This window comes from Lissotriton helveticus, chromosome 1_1 (assembly GCF_964261635.1).
Source record: "Lissotriton helveticus chromosome 1_1, aLisHel1.1, whole genome shotgun sequence".
In the NCBI taxonomy this organism is placed as follows: domain Eukaryota; kingdom Metazoa; phylum Chordata; class Amphibia; order Caudata; family Salamandridae; genus Lissotriton; species Lissotriton helveticus.
In genome coordinates this window covers 551,965,753-551,991,755 of record NC_136057.1, presented here as the reverse complement: position 1 = coordinate 551,991,755, position 26,003 = coordinate 551,965,753, and the positions used below count along the sequence as shown (strand labels likewise).

The following is a 26,003-nucleotide window of genomic DNA, read 5'->3' as shown; positions in this document are numbered from 1 at the left end:
CATGAGGGTTACCTTAAAGAGTAAACTTTATACAATGAGCAACTGTAACACTACTAGAAGTTCCTGCCACAGGAATCTAGATGGTCCTTATAGAAATGTTTTATGGACACTCCGGGGGAGATACCAGGACCTGAAAACGTTTATCTTTATGTTACAGGTGATATATATACTATTATAAAGTTATATCCTTAACTCCTTTAGCATCTTATGATTTCTAAGACGTTCACATTTGTCGTCCCTCACCAATGTGTCAAATTATCTGACCTCTACAGTTAGCTTCAATCAGTTTATGCTTTCCATGCACTCTTATGTAGCAGATTACGCTATCTATCTGTTACAACCTACAACTTCAAAATGATAATGTTACAGTATGTCCTACCATATGATGAATCTCTAAGAATTCTATTATGATGTTTGTCTCAAAGCCTCCGACCTGTGGTCAGAAGCTTTCAGACCGACATCATAGGTTTCACTTTCGAACGTCTTATTACAATAACGGCGGTCGGAAGTGAAACCGGCCGGTCATTCCAGGTCACGTCTGATGGGTCAAAGAGCTCCGATCCGATGGGTCAAAGAGCGTGTCAGGCAGTCGGAACCGGCACATTATCCCTTTCAACCAGCGTTTCCGACGTAGGGATTATGATGTTGGTTTTCGACAGGCTTTCCATGTCGGGCTTTGCGACATAGAATGCCTGTCAGAAAGCGACTTTGGGGGCCCCCAGCAGGGATCCCTTCTCCCTGAGGCCTCCGGTTGGGGCCAGAGGGGCAACTGTTGATCCCTGCACTGTGTGGCAGGCACCCCGAGGTGCCAGCCACACAGTTCAGGGATTAATAGAAACTTCAATTTCTCAATGGGAACTTGTGCTGCGGCCGGTATACGGGAGCAGCATAGGCTTCCATAGGGAAATGGGAGTATGCGACTGCACCATGTTCAGAAGCATTGTAATTACGCAACATGATGAAGTTTAGTATTCAAAAACATAATTATTCATCACAATAATAAAGTTTAATAACATATTTAAACTCATACCTGCTTTTGTATTAGTAATCCAAGCTGACTGCAATACTTCATAATAGCAGCAGTAAGACTTTGTCTGAAAGTATAAACATATATATATATATATATATTGTTATTTACAATTAAAATATTACTCTCCACAACAGCAAACACTTTAGCTATGATAATGTTTTATCAAACTTTAACATCTTACGTTTAGTATAATTTTCCCACATGATCAGATTCAATCACTGTTCTGTGGTGTTCTATTTGCATACTCTGGACCGCTTATGTAGAGCTCACTTTATTCCACTGTAAAGCATAAGCTAGTAGCAATTTAAAGAAAAAACGCTTGTCTTAAAAACAGGAAAAGAGTTTGTTCATTTAGATACCCACAGCCCTTCATTCATTTGTCGAAGTGAGTTATCAAACAATTTTATCTTAACTCTGTCAACTGATACCTATGAAATCATTACCTAATTGTGAATACTATACGATAATGCCTATGCCACATAGGTATTGGAAAATGTATCAAATATCCATTACTAAATTTTTTCATGTAAAAATGCGACTTTACCACAAACAGGGATTCACATTATAATAGAAATTATTGGATAATTTTCCGTTAAAGGTTTACATTTGACAGGTGAAGCAGAACCCACAAAAATAGCTGAACTTTGTTTTAAAACATTACATTTAACAACAACCAGAGGACGTTAGCTGAATAGAAAAATATTCATAAACAGAATTGTGCCTTTGCTCATAAATATTCACAATTTTTGTAACCAACCCCTGCAACCTGGAAACTGATTTATGATTTAAAAGTATCAATATTGGGATTTTGAAAAGTTGTGCATGTTAATCCCCTGCAACTCTGTGAAGAATTTTATTAGCCTTGTAGTTTTTGTGAACAATGCTTGAAAAGAGCAAATTGAACATGGCAGGAAACTGGAACAATACGAAATTATTGGAAGAGCACACCAAATGTTAAAGAAAAATAAGCTACTAAATCAGGAGGTTTTATAAGCTTTATTGGTTTTGATATACACTTCCAAATGAGATCAATACATCATAGGTTCCTTGTTCAGGTTCACATTTCACCTATTCTTGGTGCCGCTAACACAGTAGTCCGTAAAAGCGGTAGTATTCGCTACAATTCTCATATTCCCCACCCCTCCGTGATCAAACCCGGAACAAATATCTATTAGTGTTCAATTTGCATCTCCTGTACTTGTCCTTAATCTGGATTGAAATCCTCTACTTAAAACAATCCCCCCTCCCTGCCATCTCCCCCAGGCGTGCCACTGGTATACTGATCTCCAGCCTGTAATCCGTTACTCCTCTAGTTTTAGTTATGTAGAAGTTCTAAAGCATTAGTATATGATCCCTCAACTAGTGAAGACAATGCCGTGCTATTACTAGAAACCCCTTCCCTTAGATCATGCCGTTTAGCTCAATTGTGAGTATTTTAACATATTCCTATTGGGGGCTCTGATATTGGTTCCTCCTCCTCGTTCGCAGCTGGGTTCTTGGTTGCCGCAACTAACGCTTCCCATGCCCTCACTGTATCTAAAACCTTCTCACTCCCTGTTCTTTTAGCTATTTGCAACCTGATTATTCCCTCACAGTCTGCCCACTTTATGAGTTCCTTGTTCCATCTGGCAGTGCTTGGTCCCTGTTTTGCTTTCCAGTGCATGGTAATATCCCTTTTGGCTAGGAGTAACCCCATGTCAAGAAATTTGCTAGGGACTTTGTTTTTGGATGTGTGCGGGAACCAATGCAGCAAGCAGTGTTTGAAGGACGTCTCAACTTCCCTGTCGGTGATGTCAGCTAGTACCGCTATCACCCCTTCCCAGAAGTTACACAAGTTTGGGCAATCCCAGTGTATGTGTTTGAAGTCCACATTTCCTCGATTACACCGGGGCAGGCCGCTGAATGGGTTGCAAAGTACTTATTCATTTTCTCCAGCGTGAGGTAAGCCCTATGTAGTATGTAAAAATGTACCAGTTGGAATCTTGCATTTCTGGTGCTTTTCCAAGCCCTCTCCACTAGCTCTCTCCAGACTTTCTCTGAAATGTCCACCTCCCATTTGAGGCGTAGCTCCGATAAGGGGGGTAAGGCCTCCCACGTAACATGCCTGTACAAACAGGTGACTGCTTTAAATGTGCCGGCTGCCATCACCACGTATTGGTATCCCAGTGACGTTGGTGGTTCAGTGAGTCCCCCTCTCCAGTGCATCCGTATGGCCGCAGTGAGGGCAGAGTGCAATAAGGAAGCATCCCTGGGTAGGTCATAACGGTCTCACAGAACGTTCAACAGGACCATGGCACTTTACTCATATAAGTCTCCCAATGTAGCTAACTCTTGGTCCGCCCAGTCCGTCAGCCTCTGCCAACTACTTTCATGCGGCAAGGCCTCGCACATAAGTAACGGGACTTCTGGGGCATAAGCACTCCTGATTCTGAGCCGCCTTAGATATCTGTGCCAGCATCGCCTAGGTGTAGCTAACTCCGCTGGAAGGACCTGATTTCAGACCGGGAGCCTCAAAGTGCTTTGGGATAGTAGCCTCAGGGTCATCCCGTCTTCACCCATTTCCTCTGTTACCCTTAAGAGCCTGCCACCCATTTTGTGAGCCATTGAAGATGTGCCCAACCCCCTTCCACTCTCGGTCTCATTAGAAAGTTAGGAGCCACTATCTGCCTTCCTGTTCCCCATAAAAACCCCGTAACCATTGATCTGAGTTGGGTGAAGTATTGTAGTGGTATCCAAATTGACAGGGTGCCAAAGTAATATAGTAGCCTCGGCAGGGTCACCATCTTAAGTAGGGCTACTCTACCGGCTACTGAAAGTGACAAACTACTCCAAAAGTCAAAGTTGCTTTTTGTTTCTCTTATGGCCCTACTTATGTTGCCCTCCAGGAGATCTCCCTGAGCGTGATATATTTGGGTGCCCAGGTATGGAAGGCATCTATCTTCCCATCTTACTTCCTTGTGTCCAGCGGGCCCACTCTACTGTCTTTTGTAGGGAATAAACAGGATTTCGTCCAGTTCACTTTTAACCCTGCCACTTCCCCCACGCAATGGAGTAATGTTTTCCCTCCTTGAAGTGCCTCCCCTGTGTCCGCAAGGAACATCAGAAGGTCGTCGGCATACAACGCAATATGGTGCATCTGCCCATCGACTTCAAGGCCCTGGTAGTGTTGTCCTGTTCGAGCTCGGGTGGCAAGCGGCTCGATCACCTTGGCAAACAGTAGGTGGGAGAGGGGACAGCCCTGGTTTGTTCACCCTCCCACCTCACAGGCATCTGATATTAGGCCACTCGTTTTTACCTGAGCAGTAGAGCCGGAATATAGGAGCGCAGCCCATTCGATAAACCTGTTTCCCAGCCCAAACCTCCTCATCATATGGAACAGATATGGCCATTATAGGCTATCAACGGCCTTTTCTGTGTCCACTGCAAAGATTGTCGCCGAGTTCATCCCGTAGGTGTCAGCCCCCAGCACTCACAGTAGACGATGGACATTAAGAGCTGTGTTTCTGGTGGAAATAAACTCTGATTGGTCTTTGTGGATCAGTGTTGTCATGTGCGGGAGTAACCAAGTAGCTAGTATGCGACTAAGGATTTTGTAGTCTATATTGAGCATAGGCAGTAGGCGATATGCCATTTTGTCCCATGACGGTTTCCCCGGCTTAAGCAAGGGAATGATGATTGCCTCTCTAGTTGAGATGGGCAGGTGTCCCAATTGTTTTGCCTCGTTGTATAGCTGTACCAGTTTCGGAGCTAATACATCAATATACTTTAGGTAAAATTCAATTGGTATGCCATCTGTACCTGGGGTTTTGTTTCTCGCCATGTTCTTAATGGCCCCTCGCACTTCCCCAATTTCCACATCGCAGCCCAGTGCATTTGCTAATTCTTCATCCAAAGCCGGTAGTTCTAGGTCTCTCATGAACCTGTCCATGTCCTCTTCCACTAGGGTCACCCTACTTCCTCAATAACTGAAATAGGAGAGCTCCTTCCAGTTACTATACATTTAACACTACCAACCAGTATTCAGGCTGCTAAAGTAACGCTCATGCTTAATCTGCTCAAACAGGACATAATAATAATATTAAATGTTTATGTGCACCCTAAACAAAAATCAAAAGCAGTGAAGGAGCTGTTAACGGAGCTACAGAGAGTAATGGAAGAGGAGGCAACTGATCTCATCATCCTGGCTGGCGACTTTAATATGCACCTCTTAGGGTTTAAAGAGGATGAAGATCCAACGCAGTACCTCTCAGGTGCATGGGGAATCCCAATGCAAGGCCAAATAGAGACCACCAAGCCTTCAAGGACTGTAAAGAACTTACTCCGGGAATTGGAGCACTTAAATAGGAGAGATTTTACTGTTGAGAGTGGAATTTTTTCAGCCTCAATGCTGTTAGGTCAAAATAATTTGTAAGGCGGCAGCTTAGCTGTACTAAAGTTGGATTAAAGCACAGCATCACTGCCTGCCCACAAGAACTTACTCTGTGCTTGTTAAATAATGGTTTTAACAGAGTTTTCCATATGTCCTTTAGCTTGTTGCATATATATATATACTCCAGGAGTTCTCCCTGGTTGTCTTCATTCTCTGATCTCTCTTGTTCTAGTTCCCTTAGGCGGTGGTTTTCCCTTTGTACGTTTTGGAGAAGAACCTTTAGGGTCCCCCACCATTTCTGATATACATCTCCCCCTGAGGACTGTTTTAAACACATCCCACTGTATCAATGGGTCCGTAGCTGTGTTAGCGTTTTTGTGGAAATATTGGTCGATAGCCATACTATGATAGGGACGCATCGGGGGACGAGACCTTCGCACACTTGAAGATGGCGCCCAGGCAGGAACATCAGGAAAAGGAGGTCAGCTGGGCTGAAACTATGGTCGGTGCGGGACTGACGTCATCGGCGATAGGGAAAGAAAAGTGGAGCCCGGTGTGTGGAGGGGCGCTCGCGAATCCCGAGGAGAGGAGGCAGGTACAGCGTGAAGGAGAGATGACAAGAGGAATAGCGGAGGATCTAAACCAGATGACCTGGGAAGAACCGTCAGGAGGGAAGACCCGGTGGTGTTCTGGAGAAGGACAAAGAGAGCCGAAGAGGGAGGTTTCCCCAATGCCAGCTGCCCACCTATCTGGACGTCCGTAGGAGAAGCAGAATGGCGAGATACTCCACGCTACAGTCCAGGAGGACCGTAGCTCCAGGCAAGTGCAATTTTTGCAGTTCTGGAGGAGGTTGGCTGGGAGGGGAAGGACATGGGATTGTGTATGAATATTGGGCACCATCTAGGGCCGCTGCTTCAAACACCCCTATTCTCTCACAGGCTGTGGTTATATACTGTATGGGTGGAGGGTCACCACACTACTCTGAGCAAAGTACTAAACAGGACTGACTGGTGGTTGTTTTGTGTCTTTTTGTTTTCTTCTGGGGACACAAGCCCTCTCGGGAAACCAATAACGAGTAAAGGGAAGCTATTGGAAGACAAAAAGAGGTCCCCAGGGATTAAAGTCTGAACTGCTCTGTGTTGTTCTGGTCATAGTCCTGCCTTGCTCCAGTTTCCTCAAGGCTGAGGCCTTATGAGACATTTGCTTTCAATAAACCCTTATAGGTGTTTCAGCACCTTTTCCACAAGCATGTTCCAAGTGGGTTTGTTTTACTTAGAACAAGATTGAACTCTTGTCCTGGGAGGGGTATTCATCACATGTACCTATCGTGGCATGGAACACTTGATCTTCTAGGACCTCAGGGTGCAAACGATACGTGGGTACTTTGGGCTTTGCTTGGGACCAATTCAGACATACCAACTCCGGATTATGGTCGGAGATTGTCCGAGTGAGGTATTCACTGCTGCTTACTCCTTGTTGTACATCAGGGGAACACAGAATGGCATCTAATTGCACGTGTAATTTGTGTATGGCTGAGAAGGAGTAATCACGAGTGCCAGGGTGCTGAGCTCTCCAAGAATCTACTAACTCCCATTTCTTTTGCCATTTCCACTGTACTTCTGTTTTTTGATGTGTGGGCGCATCAGGGAGCGGGGGGTGTGAGCGGTCAAGGGTTACATCCGGAATGCAATTAAAGGATCCCTCCCCAATTATACCGGACCTGTGAGCGCAGAGGCTAGTTTCCTAGATAGGTGCGAGAAGAAGTTGGCCTGGTCTGATTTGGGTGCATAAATACTTCCCAGAACTATATCCTGGCCATCTAGTTCCCCAGAAACTATCACATATCTGCCATCTGGGTCTATAATTTGTTGTGTGCACTGGAAAGGAACTCCTACCCGCACCCAGATCAGGACTCCGCGTGCAAATGCTGAGTAATTGGTATAGAATGCCTGCCCTCGCCATCTTTGCTGCACTGCAATACCCTCCTTTGCCATGATGTGGGTCTCTTGGAGTAGAGCAATCTGAACCCCCTACGAATTAAGTATGCACGTATTTTATGCCTTCGTATCATGGTGAGCATCCCTCTGACATTACACGAGACACATTTTAGGTTTAGTGAAGATCCCATTGGAGTAGTAAAACTTTTTCCACACTAAAGTCCACCCTAGTGCCACGCCTGCCCCAATATGTTATGTTATAGATGATTTATAGCGTGCACAAATACTCTGGAGTGTCCTGGCGCATAGGCAGACTGTGGCCAAAAGAGTAAAGATTAATTAAATGGGTTGATTGGAAAGGTGCGTTTTAAGTAATTTCTTAAAAATGCAGAAATCCTGTGTGTGCCACAGCTTGTCAGGAAGATTGTTTCATAAGCGGTTGAGAGCGGCAGGGATTGACGGCACGGCCCTTATCTGGTTTCACTCCTACCTCAGCGACAGAAAACAAGCTGTCTCCCTTCCCCCTTTTCAATCGGTTTTTTCCCCGGTCTCACATGGTGTCCCCCAGGGTTCTTCTATCAGTCCGATTCTTTTTAACGTTTACTTAAAACCTCTGGTCACGTTAATCAAGTCACACAACATGACCACAGTAAACTATGCGGACGATACACAGCTCCTTCTCTCGTGGGAAGGCGAAGACTCCATCTCCTTACAAGCCTTCCATGACTGCCTACGAGACACGGCACGCTGGCTGCACCAGAACTCTCTTCAGTTCAACGCCTCAAAGACTGAGGTGATGTACTGCCCTGCGAGTCGCATACCCCGCCCTCTGCCCGCTGAGTTCTGGCCCCCGGAGAACTCCAACAACCCCCTACCAGTTACCACCGTCCGTAACCTGGGCGTCATGCTCAACCATCAATTGAGCATGGAGACTCAGGTCTCAAGAACAGTTGCAACCTGCACCGGCCTTATGCGCTCATTGCGCAAAGTCTTGCCTCTGCTTCCATCCTCCGCCAGAGCACTAGTAGTCAGGTGTACTATTCTTAGTCGCCTTGACTACTGCAACGCCCTGCTGCTTGAATCTCCGGCGACACTACTGGACAGGCTCCAACGAGTCCAGTCAGCAGCAGCTAAACTGGCTTTGGGATGGACCAGGAGATCCTCGGCCACTGCCGCACTGGCCGAGTTACATTGGCTGCCTTTGAGGCAACGCATTGCCTTCAAGGCCCTTTGTTTGGTCTTCAAGGCACTGCATGGAACAGGACCCAGACCTCTCCAACGTCTATTCTCCTGGTATACCCCCACCAGAACACTTAGGTCCACTACTGCTTGCCTCGCGAGAGTGCCCAGATGTAAGAAGGCCAGGATGGGAGGAAGATCGTTCAGAGTAGCTGCAGCCAAGCTATGGAACAGTCTACCTGCCGAAATTCGCCATATCCCTCATCTCCTCCCATTCAGGAAACGTATCAAAACTTGGCTCTTTCCCCTGTCCCTATAATAAAAAATAACTGGCCTTTTCCAGCTCCCCCCCCCGTCTATAAACCACAGAAGTAGCTATCAGCGCCAGGATACCTGCCAGGTGACAGTCGCGCTTTATAAATATTTTAAATAAATAAATAAATAAATAAGATGGATACTTTTACTGGAAGAGACTGGCCCCCCAGCCAAGTGCGACAAAACTAGGGAGAAGTCATCCAACGTAGAGAAGCAGAGCGCAGAGAGCGGTTGGGATTGTAGAAAGCAAAGCGCTTCTTGATGTAAGAAGACCCCAAGTCCTGCAGGGCTCAATGGGCCAGGGTGAGAACCTTAAACTGCACCCGCTGACCCACGGGAAACCAGTGCAAATCGCGCAGGTGTAACCTCACACTAGTTCTCTTAGAGATATTAAATAAGAGTCTGGCCACCGCATTCTGAATCATTTGTAGTTTATTCATCAAATAGTCGGGGATACCGATGAATAAAGCGTTGGCATAATCGACCCTGGAGAGGATAAGGGCCCGGGCAAGCATTTCCTTTGCCGGCCGTGGTAGCATAGGGAAAAACCTTCTCAGGGTCTTAAGGGTGCTGAAGCAGACACCGGTAAGTTTTTTCATGTGCTCTGAGAACCGGAGATCTTCTCCGAACCATACCCCTAAGTTCTTCGCTGGGCCACCCTCAGAGAAAGGGCATGGAAAATCCTGAGGCCACAGCGCTTCTCTGAAGAGCGAAGGAAACTGGCCATACAAAAGTACTTCCGATTTCTCCTCCTTGCACTTGAGTTGGGCACGTGCCAGCCATGTAAACACGGCTGAAAGCACCTCTGGGCAATGCCAATGTCCAGGTCGGAGCCTTTCCAAGTAAATAGTAGCTGGGTGTCATCAGCGTATGCCAAAATGATAGCGCCCAGCTCCTCTGCTAGGAAGATCAAGGGGGTCAAATAGATATTAAAAAGCAAAGGACTCAAGGTAGAGCCCTGTGGGACTCCGGTCGATAACTTCCTAGCAGAGGATGAGTAGGGGGGCATCCAGACCTGCTGGGTGCGCTCATCCAAAAATGATTTTAACCAAGCCCACACAGAACCAGCAATGCCAATGGAGGAGAGCCGGGCGAGAAGGAGCTGGTGAGGCACCGTATCGAAGGCAGCAGAGAGGTCCAACAAAATCAGGGCCGCTCTGCCGCCCCCTTCCAAGCACTCTCTGATTGCTTCTGCCATTTCTACTAGCGTGGTCTCTGTGCTGTAGGATGTTCTAAACCCAGATTGGGCTAGATGAAGAGCCCCAAATCTCCGCGGCCCCTGCTAAATCTCTAGCTGGGTATGGGTCCGAGGGGGAGCCAGACTTAAGAGATTTAATAATGGCTAAAATGTCAGACGCCTCTGCCGGCGAAAACTGATTGAATGAGGGACTAATGAGCTTGCAAGGCAGGGGTGCTGTAGATGAGGAGAACCTCTGCTCCACCGAGAGCGTTCCTAAACTGTTCTGAATGGACTGTATTTTATTAATAAAAAAGGAGGATAACTCCTCACACCACTGGGTGGGAACTGGAAAAGTCTTTTGATCCGCACAGGGGGACATAAAACTTCTAACAGTAGAAAAGATCTCCTTACTACTGTTGTTGGCTTTCGCGATTCGTTCGGCATAAAAATCACTCTTAGCTTTCCTAACAGCTGCGTAGTAATCTCTCTGAGCTGAGCAAAGTGCAAATTTAGTAGCAGGACAATAAGCCACACGCAAATGGCGTTCCAGTTTTTTGCAACCCAGTTTCAACTCCTTTAAAGTCGTCGAAAACCAAGGGTTGGAAGGAGAGGATCAATGATGTCTATAAGCAGGTGGTTTGGAAGAAGAGTCAACCCCTTGACTGACCCAGGCATTAAAACAATCCACCCCCCCCCCCCGAGATCATAAGCGGGAGCCGAATGTGTGTGTAACAGAGCCTCAGATAGCGCCGGAATGTTGATCTCCCGGGAGGGAGGGCCATGAGTCAAGGCCAAGGTAGAAGAAGGTTTCCCCATGTCCCACGAAAACCTTATCAGAAAATGATCCGACCATGTAACTGGGAGAGGGTCCATGACAGAAATATCAAAATTAGAGCACACCAGATCGATCAAGTGGCCCCCGTATGTGACGGCAACTTGACCCACTGAGTCAACTAAGTCAGGTCGAATAGATTCAGCAAAACAGCAGAATCCGGAACCTCTGGTGTATCTAGATGAATATTAAAGTCACCCAGAAGTAAAAACTTGGGGAAGTGCAGAATACGGGGGGCAATGGCATCATCCAGTGTCTTCAGGAAAGCTCCAGGAGGGCCGGGAGAGCAATACACCATCGTGCCGCCCTACGTAAAGTGGGGTGACAGGATGAAGGTAAAATCCAGGGCCTCCTCTTCCACCAGCTCCTTAGAAGTTTCACATGTATAAGCCCAAGCCTCCCTGAATACCACTGCAGTGCCTCCCCCTCTCCCGGTAATGAGATCGGCACGAGCTATACGATATCCCCGAGGGACGGCAAGCTCGACCACCGGCGCACATGACTCACTTAGCTAGTTTTCAGTAATAAATAGAATGTCTAACTTGTTGTCCAGGATTAGCTCATAGATATTAAGAGCATGTTTAGCAATAGAACGAGCATTTATAAGAGCCGCAAAAATTCTATGCTCCCTGACAGCTTGAGGACCCGGGCAGTGCCGTTTAGTGTTAAAACAAAAGTTACAGACGGGACATATTCTAGAGAGATTGTGTAGGACGGCCCACTGTTTGTTTCCAGGGTAGTGAATCTAGAGCCAGAAGTTCATCACGGCTATAGAGTCGTCTGCCACCCAAATCGGCTGGCCCCAAACTGGCAGCATAACGGGCACTGGGCGGTCCTGGGGCGCGGACGGGCGCAGACGGGCTTGCCTTTGGCGCACCTTAGGCGCACCTTAGGCGCGCCTGCGGCTGGGCCCCTGGTTGTTGTGAGGTGATTCCGCTGAGGAATAACACCGCTCCAGAAGTCCTCGCATGTCCAACCAGTCCCAGGCCTCTTGGGGAGTGTTAAAGAACCATGGCCCCACGGGGTGAGCTACTCTGAGCCACACACGAAAAAGCACTGCGTACGGTAATTGCAACGGGTGTAGTTTCCTTTTGATAGCCAAGAAGGATTCCCTATTGCACTGGACTTCCCTGGTAAAGTCTGGAAAGATCATAACTATGCTTTTATCAATTTTTAAACCTCGCTTTTGGTGGGCCTGCTGCAAAATATGGTCTCTGTTCCTGAAATGTAACAGGTATGCCACTATCAGTCAAGAAGGAGACCCTGGCTTGGCCGGATGTGTTGGAACTCTGTGGGCCCTTTCCAGAGCATAGAAGGAGGACAGCCCTTCCGGGGCAACTTCTGCTCACAGCCATTCCTCCAGAAATTGAATCATGTTCTCGCCATCACCTTTTTCAGCCACTCCGATCAGTCTAATATTGTTTCTGAGGGACCTTCCTTCGCTGTCCTCGGCTTGAACTTCCAGCAATTTGACTTTTGTTTCTAGTTCTGGACAACCTTAAAAGCTATAGGCCCATCTCCCAGCTCCCCTTTCTAGCAAAGGTTATGGAGCAACATATCCTCACAACACTGTCATCTTAAATAGGCATGCTGGCTTCAGGACTCGTCATAGCACTGAACTTGTGATGGTGGCTGTGCTTGATGAGTTCAGAATTAGAGCTGATAATAAAGACGCAAGCGACCTGATTTTGTTAGATCTGTCAGCAGTGTTCGACACGGTCAACCATGCACAACTCTTGCTGAGAATTGCTAATCTGGGTATCGGCGGGGTGGCTCACCAGTGGATTGAGTCCTGTCTGTCAGGAAGGTCCCAAAGGATTCGACTGGGCGACCAAAGATCAAACAGGGGTGACCTCACCTTTGGAGTCCCCCAGGGCTCAGCTTTGTCTCTTCTTCTTTTTAACTAGGGATGGGCGTAGTTTGCGAAGTAGCGCTATGCGAAGTGCACTTCGCACTACGCGAGCTATGTGTAGCACTACGCATCTAGGGCCCAGTGAACAATTGGGGTGCTTCCAGCTACCAGACCATGTTGTTTGATCGACAGGCTACATCAGTGGTGCTGCAGACTTTGTGGAGAGGGACCGTTGTCTCCTTTCTAGTGTTGGGTGTACGTCTGCTGAATCCCAGGATGGGCCCGTTCCCTGAGTGCGCTACCGCTGCCCTCTCTTTCGGGAGATTTCTCTGGTTCTGTGACCTGAGGTGACTTGCCACTGTTTTTCAGACCCAAATGTGTGCAGGGCGCCCCTGTGCTCCCTCTGCTTGCCTTCTAGGCCTGTGCCAGTTTGTTCGCCCTGCGGCCGCCGTGCATGCCTTACAATCGTTCTAAAGGAGCCCTGGTCCAGGGACTGGGCTGTTCTCTGCGGGCTTTGGTGCCGTGCACTCCAGGGGTCCTTCCACTCCTCTATGGTGCCAAGCAGCCCTCTGCAAGCTGCATCAAACTTCTCCAGCAGCTGCCGCCTGTCTGGTGGGCTGTTCCTGCAGCGCTGGGCCGCCTTCTACGCGGTGCGTCTACCAGGGTCTTTTACACAGGGGCCTGCCCGCCAGTGACTACAGCGCTCAGGGGGTCCCTCCAGGGACGTTCAGGCACTCTGCTTATGTCAGCAGGCTCTTCGACCCCGTGCAGGCACTTACTGCGATCCGGGTTTCATCATGGAGTGAGATGCACCTCTCCTCTGAGTCCCATCCCTTAATCGGCACCCCAAGGCAGTTATTCAGATCTCATTATGGCACTGGCACCATTTTCGTTCCCTTCCTGCAGTAACATGTGCGCCCCCCCCGGGGGGTCTCCTTATGCGCCGCTGGTCCGCTTTGCCCTCCTTGCCACTCTCGTCTTGCCCGGGGACTCTTTGGGAATTGGGCTGTATTTCACTGCCGGGCTCCTGCTGCCTTTCATTCGTCTGTGATGGTTGCACGGTGCAGATCACTGCGCTGGCACCATCTTGGAGCTGCCGAGTTTCCTGGCTCTCATTACCGCGGTAAAGCAGCATTCCAGGGCAATCTGGGGCTCACCTCTGGCTGCCCACAAATTCTAGGGTTCCTCTGTCAGAAAATCGGTGCCCCCAGCCGCGCCCGGGGTGCAGTATAAATGATTATGGGGGAAGCTGCAGCATAGCTCCTCAGCTCGCGTCCATTCTCATTGGCTGCACGACACGCCCCCAGCGAGGGGAGACTGATAATAAATCACCAGAAAGTGGAGGATTGAGAAGGGTGGCAGTGCCCCAGTGATTGGTCAGGTGAAAGCAAGGCAGTGGAATTCTGTATTGATTTCTTGTATTTCTTATGCATGGGGCATGATGAAGAACGACCTCTAAAGTGGCTTCATCAACTTCATGAACAGGCCCAGGAGCAGGCCCTGGACGAAATTCAGATTGGAACAGTCTCGTCGCAGTCTTCTTATGCTTGTTGACAAACTTTTGCCTCATTTTTCCTGATGGCTTTTGGATTATTTGACACAAGCCTTGAAGTTATGTCTCAACCACAGGCACATCTGATGTGGATCTTTCACGGACATTTGTTTACGATAGTCCCTATAGGGCTTAAAACTGGTCCTTTTAGGGGGTGACATTCCTTGCACATCGTAAGAAATTCGGTGTAAATATTGAGGTACGTTTTTCAGAGAGACGAGAGGGAGCTCTGGTCCCATTCTGGCGACATGAACAGAAAGGAACACGTGTCAGGGTAGCCCCTTTGTAATACGTGTAAGGGGCCCATATAGTCACTTCACATCATTTTCGGAGTGGATTAGTGTGAAACAGCACAGTGCCATTTTCAAGAGCACATAGGTACTGCTAAGAAGGTTCCGGATTCAGACTGATGCTGGGGCAATATTCAAAAGGTGAGGTATCTTGACTAGAAATCTTTATCAGAAATTTTATTATGGAGGAACACCTGAATCCTTGGTCACTCACATTGCACTTTATACTAACACATGCACAATTAGTAAGTGACAAACGGAAACTTAATAATATTCAGATTTTAGTAGTTTATTGCATGAAAAGTTAAGCCTTAATATGAAATACAGGTTTTGAAGAATAATTGTAATTTCATGACAACAAGAAGGTCCTGTGCACTAATGGACCCACTGAACTCTTGCTATGTCCTTACTCAAGCTTTACCGCTCAATATAAAGTAGGCCATCCTCCCAGCCAACATAGTGTTTCCTGAACACTACTTTGCTGGCCTGTTTCTGGGCTTCCTTCCAAAGTCACACAAGCATAGTGCAGTTCCTCCTGTGCCTTGTGGAAATCGTCCTGGGTAGGCCCCATGCACATCCACCTGCACCTTGCTTTTCTCTTACCCTGACATCATTCATGGCTCTTTGCCATTGAGCTCAATCGCAACCCTGGTAAGCAGATACTTCATATCCTCTCCACTGGCTACCAAACCTGTATCATCTCCTCAGGCTTAAGGTACTTCCTCTCAACTATAGAGTGGAACGCTCCAATATCCCTCAGGGCATGTACTTTTCTCCAATTGATATTAACCTCCTGCACAAACCTTACTGTGTAAAGGATGAATGTGCTGCATAGCATCCTGGTCGCTCTCCCAAATGCCCATAGCTTCTAGGTTGAGCGCAACCTGGCTCCCTCAGATTCCTTCATCCACACACTGGCTACCACAGGTGCTGCTGTGTTAGGATATTTTGCCTGATAATCTCTCTTAAAGTGTCCCACCTAGTGGCACTTGAAGCAAGTCACCACTTTGCACTTATAAGAACTTCCCTGACCTCTCTTCTCATGATGTACCTTCCCGGATAGATTATTACCATGCACATGTTTCCTGGGACCTCCTCAAGTCCCAAGAAAATTACACAGACTCTTCCCCTCTGGTATACAACCAGTCTGTGGTGAGTTCTTCTCCCCCTTTGGCTTAAAACCATGCTGCTTTAACCGTTTGCGAACACCGCTGGCTAGTCACTTGTTGGCCAACACTGCAAGTTTATCTGGATTCTGCTTTCAAATCAGACATAAGATTATCTACATGAGGTACAACACTCCTCCATGAATCTTTCTGTCACTATCAGCTGGTTGAGGGACTAAAAGTCCTTGGATTCCATTCCTTTTACCCACTCTTTCCAATAGTTCAATATACCACAAATCCAAGTTTCAAGCAGAACACCGTGTGCTCTTTTGCAGTCCTGGAATCTCTGAAGGGTCTGAACTGACTTCAGCCCAGACCATCTTATCAGAGATTATTTTATTTGCTCACGACCATTTGGTCTGCCACATACCATCTCTGATAGATGGATGTCCCTTTCAAAGGCATGCACCCCATTAAGGCAGCTGCCATAGACACCTCACTCAAGGCAAACAGTCCCGCCCAAACTGGCAAGCCAGTTCTTCCCTGGCCCATAAACAAGCATCCTGTGACCAGGTTCAGGGTAACACCACTCATCAGCCAGGCTAGCTTGAATCCAGTGGTATAGTGAGCGAGGGACCCACGTCAGGGCATACCCTACCAACTTAAGGTGAACAAAGCAAACACAAGGAGATGACGGACAAATCGCTGAAACAAGGCCTGCATGCTACAAGCTACTTCGAAGCTCACATACAATTCCAACATATCCAGACCTTCTACATACACATGCACAAGATCTTTTGGAACATTGGCCACAACCTGGCCTGAACTGCATGTAAAGTAACTTGTCCCAGATAGAGTTGTCACTGCTGCCATCCTAAGTTTCACTCGTAATGACTGCCATTTCCCTATCCAGTTCGCTTTAGTATTACTTCTGCAGATCCTCATTTTATCATTGTTTCTTCTCTCTGGCCCATTCCTCCAATCTTCCACTTCCTCTCCTATTGTTGTCAGTGAGCGAGCCTTTGCTGCTTCCTCTCAAACTCTGCCTTCTCATCTTCTTCAGACTTAGCTCCCTAAAGAGCCAACTTCAAGCTCAGAGTCTTTGCTAGACTCAACCCACCCAAGGGATTTTCTCCTGGAATTGGTGACAGTGGTACTCTTGCAATGAGATGTGGTTTAGACACAAGAGGTATTATAGAAACTACTGGTAGTGAGTGTCTTGGTGTATTAGGGGACACATTCTGCGTGTCTGAGAAAGATCAGCCCTAACGGGATCCCAGAGGCTGATTTCACAGCGTTCTTTTCTTGGGTTTCTACCATGGTTCCCTTCCCTCCCCAAAGTTAACTACAGCCTCATCCCTGTCAACCAGTGACTCATTCATGTTCTTCATTAAATTAGCAAGGAACTCTCTGTCCATTCACCTGGGAATCTTTCACACTCTATCCCTACAAAAATCCTTGAACTGATTTATGGACAGGATGCTGTTCCAAACCTTGTGTTTTCCATTGTCTATGTGTGTCACCTTTGTCTACAGACAAAAAAATAGACTTATTGTACTACCACCAGAAATTGGAAATAGGCAATGCCACCACTATATCCTGACTCCTAAATGTTAAGCACACCACTGCTGCCACCATTTGTCAGAACCCCTTTCACAGGACCAGAGAGCAAGTAGGGTTTACTGGGCCCAATTGTGGGGGGTTGAGGCATTTTCCTCCTGATGATCTGGGGCCCAACCTACTACGGATTCTGACTAACTGGGCCAAGCACCCCTTCCACACTTGACTGTCAGGGGCAGCGTGGTCAGAGCAGTCTAGGACTCCTTTAGGTTTGGGGGAGGCATGGATACATGGGAGTGAATACAGGCTCACAACTCAAAAGGCATAAGGCAGAATCAATAAATCCTTTCGCATCCAAATACTTACTTTCATGTTGTTGCACAGTCATTCTGTGTGCCCTGTGCACCCCCATTTTGTGCTGACTGGTACTCGAGGTAACTGACTTAGACTGCCCCTGAGCTCTTCTTAACCAGACCAAGGGACAGTGCTATGTTGAAAACACAGTGCATTAGGGTACACTATGTATTAGGACACACTTACCATTGTCAGGAATTACCCTGTAGGTCCTGTAGTAGATAATAGGGCAGGTGGATTAAAAAAACCTATAGGTCGCTGGCTTATAATGGGGCATGGCAGTTTAGAGGCCAGCAGTCCTTTCCGAACTTGCATATGTACACTGCTGAGCACCTGAGGTCATTTTAAAAGCCTTCCAGCACCGTTTTTAAAAGTAAACTAACTGCGAACTCGACTTTGTTGGTCGGGGCTCTTAAACTGATAATCTACAATGTGTGCATGCTCAGTACCCCTAGGGTCTCTGCTAGGTACCCCAGGGGTAGGGGGGGTCACGTAATCATTAAAGCAGGGTCCATAAAAAATATGTTTTAAATGCCCTGAGGATAGACAAATTGCTAATTTTTCTTTGACCATTGTAGTGAAGGGCCTCCCAAAATCGACTGTGGTGCTATGAGTACTGTGGAGTGAGGATCTAACCTATTTTTGCATAATCAGGACCCCAAGGTCTCCCCTAGGTGTCCCAGAGGTGGGAGTCATGTAACTATAAGAAAGTACCTAATAAAATATGTTTTATATGCCCTGGTGAAGAAGTACTGCAAATAATTTGTATATGGATTTGCTATGTATATATTTATTAACAAGCTTCTAATATAATTAAAATATGGCATTTGAATATACATTTGGTCTGTTTGGCCCTAACAGAGTAGTGATTAATGTCAGTGACAATATATGTATAGTTGCCTAGGAATTGTTTTATGCAATTGCTTCATTTGTCCCTGTCTTTGAAACTCCATTCCTTCCCAGGGGTAACCCTATTTATTTTCAGTCGAGCTAGGAAAATTAGCCATTCTGAGAGTTGGTTTAGTTAGTTCTTCATGCTCAGCTGAGATTTCAGCCATGTAAAATTTTGGAGGAATATTGCTTTCTGGGAGAGTATTATGCCACCCTTTGGAGGAAGTGGTCATGCGTTGGGGTGTTCCCTTGCACCTCACTGGACAAGAGTGCTCTCCTGTTTGACCCTAGGGACACTGACTAAATATTTGAGAGGCGCTGAGCCTCCCATATCTGCTGCTTGAAACTAAGACAAGAACGATTGCCGTGTTGGAAACGTGATTTGCACTACTGGGCCCTGCATTCTGACCGACTGCGCCTGCTGCATTATCTGGAACTAAAGCCCTGTTGATGTACTAAAGGATAAAGAGTGGACTCCCTGCCAACTACAGGGTAACAGAGCTCACCTGCATCATCACCACCAAGAGTCCACTTCCTGGAATGCGTCCAGCAAACTTTTAAGGGTTTTGTTCAGGTGTCTTGTGGTCTCAACATTTCAAGGACCATCTTGGAGGTTCCAGACCATTGGATTGTGTTTTGGACCCTTTGGACCCTCAAGAGGAACTTCAGGAAGAAGTTCCAGAAGTTTGAAGAAGTTTGGAGCAACCTTGAAAAAAAGCTCCATAAAGTGACCGACTCAACCGCGAGGACCTTGCTGACCACCTTCAGCTGTGACCCGGCTCAGATTCCAGGTTTGTCCTACTGAAGAGCTCCAGTGGTCCGACTTTCAGAGTTTGAGTGGGAGATCCCTGAATGTCAAGCTGGAGATCCCTCACTGAACCCAGCCTGGTGAAGAGCATCAAGAGATCCCAGCAGAAAAACTTTCTATGTCCGAAGGTGACATTTTGCCCGGGGCCTCCGCTCAGTGTATCCGTGAAGGGCTCCATCGCAGTGAGCCTGGAAGTTTGACTTTGTTCCAGTAAAGCGCAACCAGATGTTCCAGAGTGGCGCTATACGTTTCTAAGTGCTAGAAAGTGTTTCATTTTTAATAGTTAATATCGCCTGTTTCCTACATTGGATTTTTTTTCTCTTTTGGTGTCATTTTAAAGATAAAAATATTTCCTATTTTTATAAATTGGTGTGGAATTTTTATTAGGTTGTGTTTTGAATATTTACTGATAGGTGTTTTTAAATGCTTTACATACCTGTCTCCTGAGTTAAGTCTGCCTGCTCGCAGCCACTCTACCAAGGGTTCAGCATGGGAATAATTTATAGAGACCTATACTAAGCCCTAGGCCGTGTTAGTGGCCTTCTTGCCAGTGGTAGATGCATATATATCACTACTAATAACCCAATTTCCAACACATGAAAAAGGATAAATATTTTATTTCCATCTCTACCCACCTAAAGGAAAAAATATTCACAAACAACTACACAATTCCCCTGAGGTCAGGGCTATAGTATTTCCTTGGCAGTTGCTTGTCCTACTTCTTTTTTGCAATAATGGTTATTCCTCATTCACTACTGGCAACATTCTGGGTATGCCTTATTAGTTCTCCAAGTCTCAAGAGTTCACAATAACTCTATTTTTAAAGTCAACTGTGTTCCAGTGCCTCAGCACTGAAGCTGCAAATCTCTTGGGGGCCGACTGGCATGAAACAGTCTTACCCACACCTCACAGAATTAGAGTGACAGGAGTTCCTGAACACACCCCTTCCGCAGGTGCTCTATCGGCAGAAGTCGATTCAGTTGAGTTCTCTGCACGAAGTCCCAAGCAGGTTGCACTCAGCAGTTAGAGTCTTCACATGTGGCGGTACGTTCACAGTGACTGGAGATTCTTGACAGCCCTTCTGCTTTCTCCCGCAATCGGGGTGTGGTGGTGATATGTAGCTCCTGGTGCATATCCTTTGTCCCAGGCAGGGGTTCAGGGTCCACAGCAGCATCAGCCTGGTCGGCGACGAATCAACCAGTTTCGTCAACTTGCTGGTCCATGTGCCACCTCTGTCATATGACACACAAGATCACTGCTTCCCCCTATCCCAGGGCTCTGGCCCAATTTGCAAATTGATGCACATGGTTAAATTCACTGTAGGCATACCCTGGCATACATGATCTGTCAACTTTGCTCTGCACATGAGCAACGATCCAATCAGTGTAGCAGCTGTCTTCTCCCACACTGCAAAGGGAGACACTTGACAATCCTCCCCCATTGGGCCTCAGGTAGGCGCTGGTAATCCAAGCTCCAAGGTAGGTGGTCTTGGGTTCACTGGGGGGTGTCCCCTATCCCAGCAGGTAGACTAAAAGCCTTGGCTCCAGTCTTGGTCACAGGCAGAAGCCTTGCAGAGCTTACCCTCCTCATACAGCCAATCTGGCTGCTTGGCAGATGACAATTTTTGGGGCCTCATGCTCTATTTCTTAAAGTCACAACAGGAGTGACTGCAAAGCTGATAGCCCCACGTCAAATATTATCACTGAAATTAGCTAAGAACTCTTGTATTGATTTTCAAATTATCACAGTTTCAGAGAGGTCTGTGAAGTGTTGCACAACAGTCTTTTTAGATATGGTACAATTGCAACTTTACTGAGCGAAATGGCCCTTAACAAAGGTGGACTCTAAGTGATGTTTGAATAACAAAATTATAAATTGCAAATCACATTCCTGAGACCTCTTTTACTGTAGTATGAAAGTCAGCCTGTATAATGTCAGATCTTGTGGTTGTAATTAACTAAAACACAAATAAAATGTTAACAAAATCCTGGCCATTTGAAATAATAATGAGTTCCGCCCTCCATAACAAATGTATTTATGGCAGGCACCGGTATGAAAAGATCCAGCTCAGATCTAAGTGATTTGGTTTGATAGTGAATACAGACTTCCTACTGACTTTATCCTGATGTATGGATTTCAAAGTGAGATATGTACATATTTGTTTGAATTGGATACTATGGTCAAAAGCAGCCGTTGTGTTGAGTTTGAAAAGAAAAGGAAATGTGTGATCTGATATTGGGGTTAAGTAATCATCACACTTGTGCATTTTGGATTGTCTCTAGCTTCCTAATCCTTGTGACTGATACTCTGAGACACACACTACTAGCATAGTCCAAGCCAGGACAGCACTAGGCTGATAGTGGCTTATACCGCTTGGCGGAATCCTAGGTAAGGGAAGATTTGACATTACCATTGTCTCATGTAAAAGCATTCTGTTATAACGGGCTTAACTTTAGATATCAGTGGCCAGTTTGAAAATATGACCATGCCTAGATTCCTCACTTAGAATGAAGGGTTAGTAGGTCAAGGTGGTTTAGCATCATGGTGTTATAGATGTACTTTTCCCCACAAGTTAGTATCTCAGTTAATGATGTATTTACTTTGAGGGTAATTCATTCACATCTACTGGTCTATGGCTTGGGGATACTGGAAGATGGTGACTCAAGAGTGAAGGTTGGAATGATTTGAGTGACATCTGAATAGTTTCAAGCACCTGGCTGTGAACGAAGAAATCGGGTCTGAGATGTATGTTGAAAAAGCATGGGAGATGGTTGCTTTGGAGATCATTTTATTTGATCTTAATATAAATAGGGTGGAATGGTAGACAGTTGTCAAAGGCAGTAGAGAGGTCCAAAAGGAGTGCTGCAACTCTATTCAAATCAACAGTCGCCATTTTGCCATCACATAGTTTCTCTTTTGATTTCATACAACCGATTAGTCTGTTAAATCTAGGATGATAATTGAGCTTAGGAAGCTATTTCAATCAGTTTGCCTAGGAAAGGGTCAAAGCAGATAGGGATATAGTTACCTGGAATACTGGATCAGATTTTTATAGAATGGACTTCATTTATGCAGCTGTGAGATTTAGGATTAAGCTGGGTTTCAAATATTGGTTGATTATAGCTCTAGCCAGGATTGCAGCCACATTGTTGATGAGGATTTAGGTATGGGGGTTGGGGATGGGTCTGCTAGATACTGATGCTCCACAGCCTTGTGATTGGTTGTCACCCATCGACAGGGAGTGAATGTTAGATTGTGTGAAGGAATAAACTTTGGGGTATGCTTTCAGATCTTTGGCTTTCAAGATGAAGTGAATGGAAAGGGAACCTCATTTTGTGTATAGGTATGTTCGGAGGCTGAGCATTCCGGAATCATTAATTCATCAATAATACATTTTTTTAGTAAACAGACTTTGATTTTCAAATATCAAGTGACAACCAGCAAAAATAATAACATGGACACAATCCTCTCTTACAGGCCAAGCAAAGCTTCAACATCTGCACTAACATATAAGCCAACCCTATGAACGCCACCCGCAACCCTTTGTTGCATCCATAAATGTATCCTTAAATGTTGTGCATCTGTGTCCCAAGTGAAATCGTTTCATTTCAGCAATTACTAGGTACTTGGTAATCATAGTTCGTGGTTGGAGCCCGCTCTCTAGGATCAAAGCATCAACTTTCAGAAACAGAGGTATTCCAGTAATTCTAAACAGGGGAAATCCTTAAGGGACTGCTAGGGGACATCGCTGGTGATGGAGATCAGGATCTTTCCTCCCCGGCCCTGGCCATGTCAAAGAGCTATAGCCTTGTCTAGCCTCCTGGAGCAGATCTGCACTCTCATACCCGCCACATCACTACTGCTCACGTCGCCATGTCTCTATTCAGGCCCAATAGGACCCTTACAGTTTCTTCGGATTTCCCTTTTTGCCAGGCTAACTTTTGAAACGTATGATCTTGGCCTTCGCAGGGTGTGGAAACCAACTTAATAAGCAGTGCCCCGGGATGCAGGGGACCTCCCTCGCAGTGATTTTAGCCAATGTGCCCATGATCGCTACCCAATAATCAGTAAGTAACCTGCAACTTCATAGCATATGTCAGAGCTCGAGTTCCTTCTCTCCACACCTTGGGCATGTGGTGTTAAAATACCTATTTATTTTCTGGGTGAGAAGTACACTCTTTGCAAAACATAAAAGTACATTAACTTAACTCGCGCATTCCTCAAGGCTTTGGGGACCACTTCCAATATAGTGGTCCAGTCGCCTTTCTGTATGGGGACCCCCAGTTCCTCCTCTCATCTGGTCTGTAATGTGGTTAGGGGCAGCAGTATACCTCCCCGTATAGCCCTATCTAAGCAGGAGACTGCTCTGACAGTGCCCGAAGACGTGACCATGTATTGCCAACACTTGGGTTCATAGGGTTCTGATAGGCCTGCATCCCAGTGTCTTCGTATCACAGTCTTCACTGCACCATGTAGTGAGAAGTGGCCTGAGGTAAATTATACACCAAGCTGGACTAGTCGAAGGAGAGGAGTTCCCCATCTCGGAACAAGTCTCCCACATTGGATTCGCCTGCAGTCATCCAATCCATGAGGACTCATTAAATGGGGGGAGTTCCACCTCTTGGAACATGACTCTCACCATGAATTCGCACACAGCCATCCAATCCAATAAGCTGTGTCAATTTTGTCCATGTGGCAATTGCTCCAGCAAAGGTATAATCCATTGTCTGGTCTTTTGCAAATATTGAACCAAACATCACCTTAGCACATGGAATATTGGTGTAGTTCCAAAAAGGACCTCCCACCCTCAGTAATACTCTGATCAGCTCAAGGAGTCAAGGAGACCATGTACATGGTGTGCCATTGATCCCCCGGGTGCCAGCCTACCATCCAGCCATTGCGTAAGCCATTGAAGCTGCACTGTAAAGTAGTAAGACTCAAGGTCATGAACAGCCATTCCTCCTTCCCTCACCGGTCTCTGCAAAGTGACCAGTGCTACCCGTCTATGACCTGAGCTCCATGGGAAACTAATGATAAGTGTGTTGAGTTCCACCCAGCACCTGGGGAATCCATACTGGGAGTACTACAAAAAATTACAATAAGCGGGGATGGCAATCATTTTAAGAAGTGCCCACGACTGTAAGGGGTTAGCGTCCTTCCGAATTCAGTGCTCTTTCTGCATGCCCGGACTGCCTTTCCAACATTCCTTTTTAGCAAAGTGGTCTGGTCGTGGTATATTTGTACTCCCAGATATTGTAGGTGCCGAGGTTCCCACTGAAGTGACTCCAGCCCCTCTAGGGGGCCGCAATCCATTATTGTCGGGAATAAACCCGATATCTACCAGTTGACACGTGGTCCAGAAAGTGAGCAGAATCTTTCTAGTAATCTAGATACTCCTTAGGCTGTAGCTGGGAGCTCTGTAGTGCTTGTGATTAATACTTGCATTCTGATTCTGTGTATCGTGTATTTTGCTAACTTTTTAATACCGTGTGTTTAAACATTAGAATTGGAAACGCGCAGCTCACCAGTCCTAGTTATCTTTTTTAATCTGGGTACCCTCTGTTTCTGGAATATTTTTAGGGTTGTATCATTGGGACTGCACCGACATGCCCCAGGGTGAGTCGTGCGCATTACAAATGAATATAACATAACATAACATCTTCTGGCACCCCTCCCCAATCTGTCATTGTGTTCCAGAGGAAAATCAAGAGTTCATCTGCATATAAGGCAATATAGTGGGTCTGCCCAGATACTCCAACCCCCTATAGTTATCTCAGGTTCTGGTGTATCTTTCCTGCTGCTCCATTACCAATGCGAAGAGCAAAGGGGGTGGTGGGCAACCTTGCCTAGTCCAGCGGCCCACTACGTAGCTCTCCGAGATAATAAGATCTTTATTGCTTGATTCACAAAAATCATTGCAATTAAAACATCCTCACAATCAAAAAATATATAAAAACCTGTACCACAAATATTATTAACAATTTACCAATACATTCATAATTATGTCATAAAACCAATCAAGTTTATCAAACATCATACAAAAAAATATAAAATCTATCAGAAATTGGCTAGATCATTGCATATTAAAGTGCAAGCATGCAATAAACAGTAGTTACATTGTGCAAACCGATTATGAAAGTGCATTAGTAATTACTATACCAGGATAACTTCAGTTATTACAGTTCTAATTATTCCCCTAGCAGCATGAATACTAAGTTCTGCAAAATAATAAACAGTGCAAATGGGCAGGATAAAAATACATAAAAACATTCTCTTAAGCCAAGGGAGATAACTATAATACATCTCAAACAGTCAATACCAAACATTTTTCAGCAGCAGGTCCACATTTTTCAATTGGCATAGCAACAGAATCGACTCGCCGATAAGGAAATAATAAGAGCCGGGCAAGCTGATCTAACCCCAATCTTCATAAATACGCTTTTCAAGAAGATACACTGTAGTTTAAGCAATTTTGAACACATGCATACATTCTGCAATAAAGATTCTCATGGCCATCCGCAAAGTCAACAATTAGTATCTGGCTACTGCTGAATCCAAGGTGGTGTGCCCTCTTTTGTTGGGTTTATTCCCATTCGTAAATTTAAAAATGTATTTTTTTATTTTTGCTGCTAAATGAGCCGTCAGGTATGGCTGAATGCGTAAATACTGATGTGAGTTAATCACATACCATGAATGATTTTTTGCTGCAAACACATTGTTTTCCATCTTAAGGGAATACATGTTTTTT

General features: G+C 45.9%; 1 protein-coding gene across 1 annotated transcript in view; it reads right to left on the bottom strand.

The window, feature by feature from the left end:
* Positions 1-26,003, bottom strand: part of PIK3C2G (phosphatidylinositol-4-phosphate 3-kinase catalytic subunit type 2 gamma) — a 2,201,800-nt gene that overhangs the window by 1,470,731 nt on the left and 705,066 nt on the right. Inside the window, exon 9 of the mRNA XM_078674033.1 lies at positions 1,031-1,094. Coding sequence (XP_078530159.1) covers positions 1,031-1,094 — 64 coding nt within the window. The remainder of the gene's footprint in view (positions 1-1,030; positions 1,095-26,003) is intronic.